Source organism: Drosophila suzukii, chromosome 2R (assembly GCF_043229965.1).
Source record: "Drosophila suzukii chromosome 2R, CBGP_Dsuzu_IsoJpt1.0, whole genome shotgun sequence".
NCBI classification, from domain to species: domain Eukaryota; kingdom Metazoa; phylum Arthropoda; class Insecta; order Diptera; family Drosophilidae; genus Drosophila; species Drosophila suzukii.
Genome location: NC_092081.1, coordinates 7,458,260 through 7,473,880, shown reverse-complemented (window position 1 = coordinate 7,473,880; position 15,621 = coordinate 7,458,260). Strand labels below are relative to the sequence as shown.

The window sequence follows — 15,621 nt, the reverse complement described above, 5'->3', positions numbered from 1 at the left end:
TGCCAACTTGCTACAAATATTTTATTTGTTTTCAAAATAAACTACCATGAAGTAAACTATTACAACTTAAAAATGTCATGTTTGTGCGTAAATTTTACCATTGTGTTTTATTAGGCAATTCGTTTCTATTGAAAGTATGTATTTACTTTTTGATGGATTGATCTTATAAAAAAGTTCTGTTAGTTATATAAACAAATTTAATGAAAATGGTCTATTATTGGCTTAGGAGGAAATCCCTTAATGTACATAGACAGGGTAAATTAGGTACTCTTCGAATTATAAACTTATAGTTACGAAATTAGAAAGACTAAACCTAGATAGCTGTTCCGCGCTCCAGATTCTGTTTGATCTCGGCCGTGTGCTCGCTGTAGAATCTGTCCAGTTTCTTGTTGAACTTGGAGTTCCTCTCGTTGATAAAGTCCACATCCGCGTCGTCGTTGTAGATCCTCCTGCGCGAGTACTTCTTGCGGCGCTCGATCTGCTGATCCAGATCCTGGACCATTTTGTTGATGGCACCCGGAGTGTCCTTCGTCCTTGAGTGCAAAGTGGTGTGTGCACCGCCGTAGAAGGCGTCGCCGAGCTCTTCTTTTTGCCGCTCGTATTTCTCCATGTCGCGGGGGGGCATGCTCTTGACCAATCTGTTGTATTGCCTGGCTGTTTGCGCCTCGTAGGTGGAGAATCCTAGATCGGGATTGTCTTTGCGCCTCTGCTTTTTCTCAATGCGATCCGCGTCCACGGCGGAGACCTCCAGCAGCTTGAGGCGCTCGTAATCCTTGCCAGCCGCCTGCGCCTCGGAGCGCGCTTTGTCGTCCGCCAGGATCCATTCCGCCTGGCGTTTGCGGGCCTCCCAGTTCTTGGGCAGCTTCTTGCGGGCGTCCTCGGCCACCACTTCCTGGTGGTTGTCCGTGCGGGCTTCCTGCCGCTTCTTGTGCAGCTCCAGTAGTCGCGCCTTGCGCTCCGCCAGCTTCTCCGCAGCCGTTTTGGTCGTCTCCATTGTTTGTTTGTTTGGGAAACTAATTTATCTTTTGGAAATTGTGAATTTACGTTGTTTATCTTCCTTTGTGTTGTCGATCTGGTTTTGTGGTATTAAACCGCGTTAGCAGCCCCAGTGACATCAGCTGTTTTGGACAAGTGGCAACTCTGCTACAGTAAATGGCGGCAGTAAATGTCATTTTTAAAAGTTCAATTTATTAATTACATGTTTTACCTCTTATTTATTAAGTTCTACTCATTTAAACTAGGTTTTATTAACCCATTAAGAAGGCTTTCAAAGTTAAAAGTTTGCCCTTCCATTACTTAAAGAAGCTTGTGTTCGTCACTAGTCTGTCTTCCCATCTGTTGCGCTTATCTGGTATATACTGTTCTGTGGTATTTTAAAACGCGTTAGTACATTTGACATTTCATGTGCTGTTTACCTCAACACGTGCAGGAGTTTTTGTTTATATTTTTGCTCGTGGTTTTTGCTAAAAACCAGCCATAAAATGAAATTCTCCTACAAAGTAAGTACATGCCACGAACTATCCATACAAATATCTAATACATTTTGTCACAGTTTTCCAATCTGCTGGGCACAATATATCGCAATGGCAACTTGGTCTTCACACCGGATGGAAATTCGGTTATCAGTCCGGTTGGCAATAGAATAACGGTCTACGATTTGAAAAAGTGAGTTACTGTCCGTTTAACCAAGGATATCATAAATACATTCCATTCCCTTTTAGCAACAAATCACGCACCTTGTCCCTGCAATCTCGTTACAACTATACAAACCTGGCTCTTTCGCCAGATGGCAGCTTGCTGATCGCAGTCAACGAAAAGGGAGAGGCGCAGCTCATCAGCATGATGTCCTGCACAGTGATACATCGGCACAAGTTCCAGAGAGGCGCCCAGTGCATCTGCTTCAGTCCAAATGGCGCCTACTTCGCCGTCGCTGTCCAGAATCTGGTGCTCGTATTCTGTGCCCCGGGTGAAATCACCGGCGAGTACAATCCCTTTGTACTGCGGCGCAGAATCCTCGGCGGCTACGACGATATCACATGGCTGGACTGGTCCTCTGACTCCCGCTTTCTGGCCATCGGCTGTCGGGATAGCTCCACTAAAATCTGTGCCATGAACTTTACCAAGAACTTCCGCACCTTCAACCTAAGTGGACACACGGATGCCATTGTGGCCTGTTTCTTTGAGGCGAATAGTTTGCACATGAACACCATAAGTCGCAATGGACAGCTTTGTTTGTGGGAATGCAGCATGGCTCCCTCGGATTTGGAAGATGCAGAGAGGCCACCAAATGCTCCTCCTCAAAGGAAGAGGGAGAAAAAGGCCGATCCCGACAATGAGTCCGAGGACGACGTTGAAAATATGGTGGAAAAGGAGGCTTTGAAGGAGGACTCCTCCAAAGGAGTCGAAGATGTTAACGACATAAAAGATGAAGAAAAGAAAAAGGGTCATCCCTTCTTCTACAAGAAAATTACCCGCCATTATTTGGCCGATGAGCCGCGCAAGGAACAGCGGGATGTCCAACTAACCGCAGCTAACTACAACACACGCACCAAGGTCCTGGTGGTTGCTTTCAGCTCCGGAGCCTTCTACCTGTACGAACTGCCCGACGTGAACATGATTCACTCGCTAAGCATCTCCGAGTATCCCATTTCAGCTGCCCTGTTCAACTGCACAGGTGACTGGGTGGCTTTGGCCTCCCGCGAGATCGGACAACTTCTGGTTTGGGAGTGGCAGAGCGAGCAGTACATCATGAAGCAGCAGGGACACAGCAGCGAGATGACCTGCATTGCCTACTCCTCGGATGGCCAGTTCATAGCCACTGGCGGCGAAGACTCCAAGGTTAAACTGTGGAACACTCAGAGCAGCTTCTGTTTTGTCACCTTCAGCGAGCACACCAGTGGAGTAACTGGCATACAGTTCAGCAGGAACAAGAAGTTCCTGGTCAGCAGCTCTCTGGACGGCACTGTGCGTGCTTTTGATGTAAACAGGTAGATATTTCGAAGGGTCTAAAAAGCCAGGCAACTAATGCCTCTTTCATTTCAGGTATCGCAACTTCAGAACTTTCACCTCACCGAATCCGGTTCAGTTTTCGTGCGTGGCTGTGGATTACTCTGGTGAGTTTGTTGTGGCTGGCGGCCAGGACGTATTCGACATATTCCTCTGGTCGGTCAAGACGGGCAAGCTGCTGGAGATTATCAGTGGGCATGAGGGACCAGTGGTATCGCTGGCCTTTTCCCCAGTGGCCACGTCTTCCACCTTGGTGTCTGGTTCTTGGGACAAAACCGTCAAGATTTGGAACTGCCTGGAGAGCAACAGCGAGCACGAAACCATTGATGCTGTTTCGGATGTAACTAATGTTACTTTTAGTCCCAGTGGTGAAGAGGTAAGTGTGTTTATTGTCAGGACTTACTGTACTCTATTTAATATCCCATCCCTAACTTTTCAGATTGCCGTGGCCACTTTGAGTGGTAATATAACCATTTTTGATATCAAATCTGCCGGTCAAGTTACCACCATCGAAGGTCGTAATGATCTGAGTGGTGGACGCCTAGAAACTGATATAATCACAGCGAAAAAGAATGCCCAGGCCAAGTGAGTTGTTTTGGATTTAAAATTACATATGTTTTATATAACATTTGCATTTCCTGTAAGTTATTTCTCCACCATTGAGTATTCTGCGGATGGAGAGTTCATACTGGCTGCTGGAAAGTCGGCCAACATCTGTATATACCATGTCAGGGAGGCTATACTTCTGAAGAAATTCGAAATCACACAAAACCACAGCTTAGATGGTCTTAATGTAAGTACTTTTAGAAACGTAAGGTATATATATTTATTTAAGCTTTAAATTCAATTGACAGGACTTTATCAGTCGTAAACACATGAGTGAGTTTGGTAATATGGCCTTGGTGGAGGACCGCGAAGAGCTGGAGGGCGGCAAGGTGGCTATTCGATTGCCGGGAGTACGAAGCGGAGACATGTCCTCCAGACGCTTCCAGCAGGAGGTTAGAGTGTTCTCTGTGAAGTTCTCACCCACAGGTCAGGCATTTGCAGCTGCAGGAACCGAAGGACTCTGCATTTATGCATTAGATAAGGGTGTGCTATAGTTTGTTTTGCATTTAAATGATGATATTAATTTTACTAATTTCCTATTTAGGCGTTGTCTTCGATCCTTTCGACCTATCGCTGGAAGTGACGCCGAAAGCGGTCCACGAGTCCCTCAAAAAGCAGAACTACACCAAGGCGCTGGTCATGTCCCTGAAGCTTAACGAGCCCAATTTGATTGCCCTAGTGCTGGAGCGAGTGCCGTATAAGGACAGTGAGTAAAATGCTAAATCGCCTGCTGCACTCGGAGGCCAGTCCTTGTCAGTTTCGGCAACCTTCAGCCCAGCCGCGACTAAAAATAGCGGCGACACACTCCGCCGAAGAGGCGGTCGCCTGTTTGCCCTGACTCCGTTCTCCGTGCTCCGATCGAATGTGCAAATTTGCACTTTTGCTGTGTTAATAAACAGTTTCAAGGTCCTCGCCCCAGCGCTCACCTTGGTTAATAACCCCTTCCAATACCACCTGCATACGTACTATACACTACATGCAAATGGCTGGCCATAAACAGCTCTGCCAGCACGTGCCTGCATTGCATGCATACTGAATCCCTGCTCCCTTTCCTCCTTTTTAGTCGAACTCGTTTGTGCGGATCTGTCGCCGGAGTTTGCCCAGCGACTGCTGCAACAATTGGCCCGCCATCTGCAGTCCACGCCCCACATCGAGTTTTATTTGCAATGGAGCTGCTGTCTGTTGACCAAGCACGGAAACCAGGATGGAGTCTTCCAGCACACGGGACTGCTGGCCCTGCACGAAGTGCTTTCGAGGAAGTACGAAATGCTCAATAAGATGTGAGTATAAGTTATAGGTTGGGTGATCCATTTTGACTAAATCATCTTTATTTTTCCAGCTGCGACTATAACAAGTATACGTTAAGGGTTCTCCTGGACAGAGCGGATAAATTGGAGCAGGAGAATGAGGGCAAAACGAAAACCGTGGAGGAAGATAGCGATGAGGAAATGCTACTGATCAGATCAAAGGATGAAGAGAATGGCCAGTCGCAATTTAGCGATGAGGAGGAAAGTGACAGTGGTTCCGAAGAAGATATATAGGCTAAATATATATCCCCAAGGATTAGCTGTTAACGCTGTTATAAAAACCAACTATTAGTTTGTTTGATAGATGTACGCGCCTTGTCTTTTATTAAGAATAAATTTAAAGCTTTCGATAACATTATTAGAGGGTTCACTGACCTACGAATAGCTGAGTGAACAACATAACTTAAAAGATGGAAAGAATATAGATATTTATATAAACTTAACTTGGTACAGCTATTACCATCCTAGATAAATATATGCATGTAATATATATATATAGTAGTGATGTAATTTATTTACATTGTGTCCGTATTTTCATATCAAATATAAACTCGATTTAGCTTAACAAATATATATATGTTTATATTTTCAAAAATTCTGCCTGATGTGCGCTGTTTGAACTACAGGTCAATTTTAGTATTAGATGTAAAAGCCACAGCTCTAATGTTTGCATTAAAATGCGCTATAATGGATAAATAATTCTAAATATGTATGTAAAAATCTCTAAAAGCATTCACTGTTCGGTTCAATATTTACAATCCAAATATCCTTAGAGGCCATTGTATTATTATTATCTTCGTAAAGCACCAATTCCATGTCTTGGCTGATTTGCTTAAGCCTAATACAAAAGTTCAATTAAAATCGTTTGCCCGAAAATGATTAATGCGTGTAGCTCGCAGTTGTAGAGAGAGTGTGTTTACTTTCAAAGTAGGGACCACCCTTTTCGATTGTGGGTATTGTCACTAGCACAGTGATATACATTTCATTAGTATCATCCGGTGTATATAAGGCAGAACTAAATTAAAATTGGTTTATATCGATGTGGGTCATGATTAATGCCTAGAGTAGCTGAAGCTTTTGACCCTGTGGGGGAGTGCGCGGTGTTCGAAATAGATATATAGTTCTTCGTTCGTGGCATAGATTTCCAAATAATATAGGGGGAGCTATCGGCATTGTTCCATACAAGATCGGATTTGTACAAAGCAAATACTCAAATGAACAATACATTCTCCGTGAGCAATTAGTCCATAACTAAGCTATATACTCAGTACATTCGATGTACCCGATCTAGGTTTTTGGTATAACCCATGCACGCACTTATGTAGGTAACAGTAGACTTTCTTGTACTTCGATGACAGAGCGAGTTGTGAAGTCCCGCTCTCTTTGCAGATATTAAGATCCAAAGACGGCGTCTTTGGCATTGCACTTGGGCTCTAAATCCAGTCCAGCTATAGTTCCATCAACAGATTCGGTTTCGTTTCACTTTTTAACGGAGTCCAGACATGTGCAGTCTGGAGCTCCCCAAATCCTAGGACGACTTCATCAGCAGAATCGGCCAGTACAGGAGTACAAACACAAAGAACAGGATGGGGAATACGGCGCGGGATACCTTGTCAATCTCCCGCCACATGATCTTCTCCACGCCGGTATCCGTATCCGTCCAGGCCACGGAAAGTAGGCTCTGTCGTCTGGCTGGCTTTGGCGGTCCACCATTTCCCTGCAGCGAGGTCTATGGAGTAGTGGAATCAAAATGTTTATATATTTCCAAATTGTTTTGAATATTTCTTAGAGCTGTACATGCCATTGACATGACAGCTGCACTGGTTCCCCCCGCATATCAGTGGCTAATAGCTCACCTGGCCCGGTGTCGTGGGCGTCTGGGTGGCCTTCCGCGACCGCACCGCTCCTCCTTCCCAACTGGCCACCGTCGCACACTGACCCTTCTCCATGTTGCTGATGCGCTACGCGAATGGAATCGAAATAGGAATCGGAACGACAAGAAGGTGGCATTACTTATTAAAGCGATATCCCCACAGCTGCCTTACCATGGGCAGTACCTTTGGAATGCGGTTCACCTGGTACTGGTACTGCACGTCCAGCACTTTCACCACCACGAACTCGGCCAGGGCGGCGAACACGGACAGCATGCAGCCGGCCATCCAGAGGTCCAGGGCCTGAAACGAGAGATAGGAAAGCCGGATATATTATCTCGTCATGTAAAGTGTATTATTCCTTTACTAGAATAAGAATCGCAAATGGATTTTATCCTTTAAGTTTTAATCAGTTTTGGAAAATAGAATTATTTCTTGAGTCAAGAAAATAGTTAGTGATCATAATAGACCGTTTTCTCGTCCTCATGTTAAACTAACGGTTGGTTTTAAACTAATTTTTGGTTTAAAACCATCTTTAGAAGGGGGGTAAGGAAATCTAATTCCCTTTATACTAAATTATCAAATTGTTTAAAAATAATTTTTAAAATTCCTTTTCTTCGAATTGCATTAAAATTCTACCTGTCGGTTATAGATCTTATTGTCGGAGTCACAATTTTTTATCTTTAATGTTTTATTCTGATATAAAAATCTTTAAAACTTGAAAACTGGATTAGATAACTGTTTGTAACCATAAATCCATGAAAATCAAAAGATATATTAGTAATTGTAAGAAGTAGCTTTCACTCACCTTTACATAGGCCACTGGCGGGATGTCGGCGCCCGTGAACATGGTCACCAGGGTCAGCATGCAGGTCACCAGTAGCGTGACCCGGCCCGGAATGGCGTCCAGTCCCAGCCAGAAACTGAACCAGGAGAGCATCACCACCAGCGAGGAGGGGGCGAAGGTCTGGATGAGGTGGTGGCCAATCTGGCGCTCGAAGCGGAAGTACACGGTGAGCCGGGAGAAGTTCCCGACCTTCTCCGGCATATAGCCGTCGCTCTCCTCCAGCTCCAAGGGCTGGCCCAGATTGTACTGCAGCAGCTTCAGTTCCGGATTGAGGGTTACGCCGGAGTCCGACCAGCGCAGCTTAACCTTCTGGTTGTTCGATGAGACTTCGGGATTGGATGATTACGGATAAGACAGGTCTTTTTTATGAAAGCGCAATCACTTACAGCTCTCGATGTAGATGGGACACACCTGGATGTCCATGGGGTACAGCTGGAACTCCATCTGGCAGGCGATGATCGCGTGCATCCGGGCTGCATAGCGCACCGTCTTGTTCTTGTAGAGCGTCACCGACGTGAACTTGTGGGTCAGTGTCGCTATTTCTACAACGAAAAGACATCGAGAAGACGTTGCAGAGATGCGGAACAAATGGGTTTTGATTAGAACTATGGCATTGGCATCGATAGACTCATTTCTTTGCGCATTTCGGTGGTGGTACAGTGGTTCTGTGGTTAGGTGGATCAGTTGGTGGTGCCGTGATGGTGATCGTGATCACCTTAGGACTAGGTTTAAGCGCGACTTTCTACTGACGACGAATGGGTTGTGATTAAAATGGGAATGGTAGTAAATTATACTACAATAAATTAAGGGGATAAAGATTTATATTTTTTACAAAAAATCATTTTAAGAATCAAAACAGTACAGAACATATTGGGGTATATTTAAAAAGGATTGGTGATCTTGAGGTGATATACTTTAATGGTTTTAGAATATATCAATGAAAGAATCGGAACTTAACACAATGACTATTGTAAAATAGGAATTTTAAGTAAAGTAGGTATTTCAATAAATTTAGAGGAACTAACTACGCAAAAAATGTAGAGGTTCGTTTCTAGAACTATTTATTTAAGTACAATGTTAATCATCACATCTGTAAAACAAATCGTGACAACGAAAAATAAAAATAGTTTTAATATTCTGAGTTGTGGTGTAAAACAAATCGTGACAACGAATATAAATAAAGCTTGACCGATTTGAAATCGATTTTTGTTTCGTAAATGTTGACAATGGCAACCGAAAACGGAAAAAAACCAAATTGCCAACGGGGTGCACACGTGATTCCAAGGTGAGATCTTATCAGGACTCCGAGTGCAACTGCAAATTTTCATTTTCATTTTCGGAGCGTGGGCGATGGTCAGGGGAGGAGGTGACTCTACAGTGGATTGGAGTGTCCTGTTTGACCATGGCATTGGAACCGGATTGGATTTCGTGCGTATAATGAGGGCCTCGAGTGGGCGGGTCCGGTATTGGGTGGGGAAATTATAAAAAAAATACTTAAATGTACACAGGGTCTTTCGCTAGGGATGGAATGTATGGGTTTTATATACACACAAAGAACTATATGGCACGAGAGGATTCAGTCAAATCGGCCGAGGACGTAGTCCATATAGATAGATTTCGAAATATGTTGAATATACAGGATACATTGGATGGAAGATATGCGCTGATACTGATACTGATATCGATTTCGATGGATTTTGGCAAAACACAAAAGTGGCAAACACAGAATTCTAGAGTCATTTTTGATATACTTATATCTTTTTTCAGATGAAAGTTTTTCGAATCTCTTTCACCCTTATTGCGTAGCATAGAAGTGGACGCAACATATGGACTTCCGTATCCTATGCAGAAGTATCGGTATTGTTAGTTCGGGAATTGTTAGTCGGTAGAGGTAACCGGTGGATTAGGAAAAAAACAAACAAACAAAGGAAAACAAAGTAATTCGTTACTATATACAAACGGTCCAGACTTAGAGAGTTTTTTTTTATGTTTTATTTTAGACACATAGGGTGATGAGCTCAGCTGGACAAAGTGCAACAATCCCGGTCCAAGATACATACGTAAAATACACATCGACACACAGACTACTCAAACATGAAGCTTATACTACACAGATATATCTAGATGCTAGATGAACGTACCGGCAATCTTGGAATTGAGAAAGTACGGATCCGGCTGCCAAAAATTCTCAAAGACCTCTGGAAGCAGCGTCACATAGTCGTCGCCCTCCTCGAAGATGTCATCTGGGATCTCCAGACGCGACTCCAGCCAGCGCTGATGTATAAACATGTCTACTCTGAAAATGTACACAGTATTGCTATATGCTCCATTACGATCTCCCGGTTGAGGTCTCTCCAGCTCCAGTTCGCCGCCACTTACCTAAAGTCCATATCCTCTACGTTAATTGAGTTAATATCTACAACGAATATGCTAAAGTCTACTATCACTGGGGAGCCCTTCTTCGAGGGCGGTCGTATCTCTGCAATAAATCAAGTCGATCTCCGGTTAGCCAACATTGGGTGTGAACATTTTATTTGCGCAATAGCTCCCCATCCCGACTAAAAAACTAGGGGCCAAAACTTTCGTGCGCGAATTCATTTTAAAAGGGGGGCCTCCGTCTGGACTACCCAAAAAGAATTTATATAAAAGGAAGAAGAAGTCGGGCTTCTTCTGTGAGGCAAGTTCAGGGGCAGCCTACGGTCTTAATGCGTATTACACAACCGGCGAAAATCGATAGGAATAAAGGTGTTGATTAGCTCTAGCAATTGCCTCAAATGAAGAGTACACGCCTCTGGGTAATTTTGGTAAATTATTCATACCTTTGCAGGTGGGCTCTGGCAAACAAATGCAGAAATTGCATAAGTCGAAAGTTCGCAGTTCGATTATATTGGATTCGTAGGAATTGATTTCTTTATCAAGCAATCCTCTTTATTCTATTTAGACTAGGGATTTATTATATAACATGTTATATCTTTCTATCTATTTAGCTTAACAACTCGGTAGTGATCAAAAACTTGCTATTGACAATACGAAGTAATTGGCTTAAAAACCTTTACAATTCGATAAACATCTGCTTGTTTTCAATATATTTTTTTAAAGATTTATTATATGATTTTAATAAACATCTGTTGCTTTTACTTATATCTTTTTGAAGATTTATTATTTAACTTCAAGTGTTTCAGGTCATTTATTATTTCTCAGAAAATGATTTGATTGCATTGGGTATTTTATGGTAAATCGGAGCTTAATAAACTCTAGTCATATATAATAGGACAAATAAAACATTTATAAGTGTAAACCAGAACAAGGGTAAATAATAAATGTTTAAGTTACTGGAGTATATATATTTGCAATAAAAACTGTAAGCCAACCTATATATAGAAGCATGCAGGTAAAGGGGTTCCGTTTAGCATGAAACTATTTACGGAATAATGGAACTTTAATTCCAGCTCTCCTTTAGATCTTGGGATTACACAAATTCTTCGGTAATTCTGGCAGGCAATTGACGCCGGTAAATGTTATTTTGATTTTAATCGATCGTAATGCCGGATGACGTCAAAAGCCCCATCAGGGAGACTGAGACTGGGGAGACCCAAAACCTCCGTAACCCGTAACCCTAACCCAGTATGTTATAGACGGAGGCCCTGAAATTCGCCGCGTCACGAAATGAACAGAGAGAGAAAAAAATGGAAGAAATGGTAAAGGAAAAACCGAAACACGCATATCCATATCCCATGGTTGGCGGTTTCATGGTGCAAACAAATCAGAAATCACAAAAAGAGTAAAAGCGAGGGGCAATCCCTAGCAATTAAAAACAAAAGGAGACCGCATCGAAAAGGACACCTCCGAGGAGTACGATTCACAGACCGTAACAATTGCGGCTGGTATGGGGGCTATTAGGGGATATAGTATAGGCATAGGTATAGGTATAGGTATAGCTATAGCTATAGTTCAACTTACCCTTGACATAATTAGGCGGAAGAACTACTCGCGGCTTGGCTGTGTAGTTCATGTGGGCTTCCGTGGCTTCGCTCAGCCTGCAAAATGAGCAGCGAAAAACAAAAGGGGGAAATTCAAATGCAGTCCTTTATAAGGGGGGTATTATACATATATTGGAACCAGGGGAACCCCCTTTTAGAGGTTGGGGCTCGTTCGCCCCTGATGTCTGCCACATGCAACTGTAGCAAACTTTGTCAATTTAAGTCTGAATTTGAAATTAACTTCCTTCGTGCTGGCCGGAGCTTCGATTCGATTCTGTTCAGTTCGGTTCAGTTTAGTTCCGCTGTTTAACCTCCTGGCAGGCGAATAATAATATTAGTTTCCTCCTTTCCAATCGGCCGTGTATGCCGTGCAGGATTCTCATTTGACTGTGATCCAATTGACCTTGCTATGGGTATTTCTTCGAACTGAAACCAAAACCGAATCCGAACAGAACCGAACCGATTATGCATTTGGCAGTACGAAGGTTCCCCTTGAACTGGAAACGATTCTGGGTCTGGGATAAGTGGGGGGTTGCACTTGGAGCCGTTGGAACTCCAGATGGTAATAGAAATGGGAATCGGTAACTGGAGCTTACCACATCAGTATGAATCCCAGTCCAAACGATATGAATGCGTTTGTGTTGAATTTGTCGAGCATGATGTTGGGGCGACGGCACGGGAAAGGATTTGTAACACAGACCTCAAATCATCTCACTTTACACCGACGTGGGAATTTCATAATTCGGTTTCTGTAACACAATATTTTCGATCATTTGCATTGGCTTTGCTTTGCGTATTTTATTTAATATTTTTTGTTTCTTTGGTCTGCTGTTCTTACATTTTGTTTTGATTTGAATTTTTCTTTGCTCTCTGGCTGTTTTTTTTTTTTAACTTTCTTATGGGGGCTTTTTTCACTTGGTATACGACACGAACACTGAACAAAAGATATATGTATTAAGAGAGATAGAGAGAGCACAGATCGTATTTGGAATGGGTCCTTTTTGGGTTATAGCTATCCACAGGGTTTTTGCCTCCGACTCGGCTGCTGTTCGGAACTCGAATAAACAAGAGTCGGGTTCTCGCGGCGAAAGAGTGCTCATCTAGATACGAGTATCTGTATCCGCATCTGTGATATGTAGATTCCACGCCCGGCTGTGTGGGCGTGCGATTGCGGATTGCAGTCGTAAAATGATATCTACAGTGGTAACTCCATAGCTGGAACTAACCGAGATTCAGTTCTCTGATTTAAAATAAACAAAAATCAGTTTCTTTGTTATTAAAGTAATCGGATTCGGTTAGGATTATTCATTACTTATCCCTCGCTAATCCCTGTATCTCCCAAATAAAATAATATCCCTTAAAAGTCTCATAGTTCTTTAATGTTATTTTAAAAAAAAAACCTTCAAATTCCTTTAGGTTGCTCTATTAGTTCAGTCTGTAAACCTCATTTATCCATATCCATATCCATATACCTCACAAAAAAAGTAATATCACTGAAAGGCCTAATGGATAACAATCCATAAAAAATGGCTTAAAAACTGAAATTTAGTGATATATGATGATTTAGTTATACTTTTTAAGAGTCTTTTGATCTGTTATTATTGGTTGGGATAGATAGAGCGCCAAGGATATTATATTTTCAAACATTTTAAAGAATTTCCAGTCGAGTTCGATACAATTTTTAAAAGACAATACTTTGAGGTTATATGTGAAACTTTTTTGGAATTCCTTGAGCGACAGGAGGTTCAGGCTATGGAGTTATCACTGTAGCTTTAGACGAGGAAGGAGCTGGAGTGGAAGTGCTCCGCCGGCGGTCAAGGCATGGCATAATGCTGATGTACTGGTAATTGCCCCGGCACAGGGCACACAGCACACTTCTCGCCAAGATTCAATTGAATCGCGTGCCAATTTTACTTAAGTCGCTGAACAGACAGACAGCTTTCGCGGTGGCCGGTGTAACGTCTCAATCTATGCGAATATTTATGCGACCGATATTGGGCAGATACAGATACAGATACGGGGATACGAGGGATCCCATGGGTGCGGGGAGATGGGCATGGACTGGATAGATCGAGGCTTTCAATTGCAGGCTTCCTGGCCAGCAGCACACACATAATTGCCTGGACATCCACTTCCTATAAATTACTTTCTACGGCTGACATTGGCAATGGCAATGGGTATTTTCGCGCAAATTAAAAATTCCACTTCCAGATCTGCCAGCGGTCAAGCGACCATACATATATCTACATAGGTAGTATATAAAAAATACGGGTGTATGCAGATCGTGAGATGAACCGTATCCGGCTAGGCCCGGACTCAAGTGGTGTGGGCACACACAGATATGGATCTTGGGCAGGAATGCCTAAATCACTCACACCATATGTCATAACGTTAATCTCACAGATACTTTTGCCACACATTCGGCTGAATGATGGGCTTCACTTTGATTGAAAACACGCACTAAGTCAGATGACAAAAAATGAAACCCATTAATATTCATGCGAGGGCAGGATCCTCGGGGCGGCCAAGTTCAAAGATCCCACACATGGATTAATATTAATGGAAGTTCTTAAATGGCTTAGAACTAGAATGCCGCCGTATATTCGTTATATAAAACCAGGATTTTCGATCCCCAGCAATTACATTAATTATGTAGTTAGTGGCATTTATTAATGCTCCAGCGGGGGTTCCATTTGCCGAGAACGTCCTAAAATTACGCGAGTTTAACGCCCGACTCACGCGAACTCCACAGTACACCCATCATGTCCCAGGGCATATTATTCAGATATTAGGTATTATATGGGGAATTACCGCGCTGCGGGAACGACGCGCGCCCGAATCCGTTCGCCTTCGCTCAGGAACTAAACTGAACTGAACGGAACGGAACTGAGCTGTGAAAATACGCGAATTTCTTGGCCGCTCCGCTCGCCTTGCCAACTTTAATACGACATACGAAAAAATCCCCCAACGTTCTGCGGAGGCTCAGGCACGACAACCAACTGTAACGGGTTTCCACTTACAATGAAGGGAGTTGGGTTCGGGGCTTGGGGCTAGGAATGGGTATGGCTTAGGGGGTCTGGAAGGACGATTGCATGGGCACAAGCCTCGGTTCGCTCGCAAATTGGTGTTGGGTTCCCTGGAAGTGTGTTTGGGAATTTCTAATCCCCATACCCCCAACCTCCGGCAGGAGAAGAGAATGATCAAATGAATGAGCTGTTTTTCAATAACTGTCACGCATCCATCTGCAAGTTTTTGATATATATGTATGATACATATATAATATAATTCATATATTAATAAAAAAGGGTAAGGTATATATATAGTAGGATATTGGGCCTATTTGGTTCTTCGGGTTTCGAGTTTCTATGGCAAAAATTAACAGATCTTTCAGAAATGAGGACTGGTTAAAGCATGGTTTTTCAAAATTATACATAATATCATCTATCATCAATTGTACATTTGAGATCTTTCTGATCTAGTCACCTAATATATAACTATCTACACATGAGGACTCTAGATAAATCCCTAACAGCTCGACTTGACTGACATCCGTGGGGTTTTCCAACCAAGTGCATGCGAGTTGACTTGAAAATTCCACAAAATAACCAAAACACTAAACAACTGCCACACCAAAGCGATTCCCCACCTGCCACTAAGCAGTGCCCAAGGGCTGGAAACGAGGCCTGAATGGCCCCTAGACCCCAGACCTCAGTCCTCGTGGGAAATTTCTATATGGCTGTGTAAATACAAATCGCGTTTGTAGAACCCGCGACTATAATATATAGTAGCGCACTGACACAGACATGTCGTGCATATACTTGATGTAGGCGCTACTACAGGCTGTACATATGGACTTACGGCGAGGTAAAAAGCCACTTTGTTATAACATTCTTGTAGTTGCTGTTGCTGCTTGCGAACGGACAATGAAATGGAGTTTATTTTATTTTCGCTTCGATTGCCTTGCTGTTGATTCCGCTTGATGTTGGCCCGTCGAGCTAGTTAGC

General features: G+C 43.1%; 3 protein-coding genes across 10 annotated transcripts; 1 reads left to right on the top strand and 2 right to left on the bottom strand.

Moving 5' to 3' along the window:
* Nucleotides 1-88: 88 nt before the first annotated feature.
* On the bottom strand, nt 89-1,092 carry LOC108008637 (pre-mRNA-splicing factor Syf2). Its single transcript, XM_017072516.4, has one exon. The coding sequence runs from the start codon at nt 992-994 to the stop codon at nt 314-316; it is 681 nt and encodes a 226-aa protein (XP_016928005.3). The 5' UTR covers nt 995-1,092; the 3' UTR covers nt 89-313.
* Nucleotides 1,093-1,376: 284 nt separating this feature from the next.
* Nucleotides 1,377-5,272, top strand: LOC108009516 (periodic tryptophan protein 2 homolog). Its single transcript, XM_017073936.4, has 10 exons — nt 1,377-1,499; nt 1,553-1,665; nt 1,722-2,987; nt 3,043-3,382; nt 3,446-3,591; nt 3,652-3,799; nt 3,861-4,095; nt 4,157-4,318; nt 4,676-4,892; nt 4,952-5,272. The coding sequence occupies exons 1-10, from the start codon at nt 1,482-1,484 to the stop codon at nt 5,151-5,153; spliced, it is 2,847 nt and encodes a 948-aa protein (XP_016929425.3). The 5' UTR covers nt 1,377-1,481; the 3' UTR covers nt 5,154-5,272.
* Nucleotides 5,212-14,558, bottom strand: alka (glycine receptor subunit alpha alkaliphile). Of its 8 annotated transcripts, XM_070995067.1 has the most exons (12): nt 14,261-14,500; nt 12,456-12,551; nt 12,214-12,366; nt 11,598-11,674; nt 10,017-10,116; nt 9,779-9,954; nt 9,389-9,478; nt 8,024-8,179; nt 7,599-7,963; nt 6,965-7,093; nt 6,776-6,880; nt 5,212-6,648 (listed from the first exon to the last, which is right to left on the bottom strand). In XM_070995067.1, exons 3-12 carry the CDS (start codon nt 12,273-12,275, stop codon nt 6,448-6,450), a joined length of 1,461 nt encoding a protein of 486 aa, XP_070851168.1. In that variant the 5' UTR covers nt 12,276-12,366; nt 12,456-12,551; nt 14,261-14,500; the 3' UTR covers nt 5,212-6,447. The 8 variants fall into 8 exon arrangements, with proteins under 8 accessions (XP_070851168.1, XP_070851169.1, XP_070851170.1 ...); XM_070995068.1 differs by lacking the exon at nt 12,456-12,551 and having other exon boundaries at nt 14,429-14,558; XM_070995069.1 differs by lacking the exon at nt 12,456-12,551 and having other exon boundaries at nt 6,977-7,093; nt 14,261-14,505.
* Between the last annotated feature and the right edge of the window lie 1,063 nt (nt 14,559-15,621).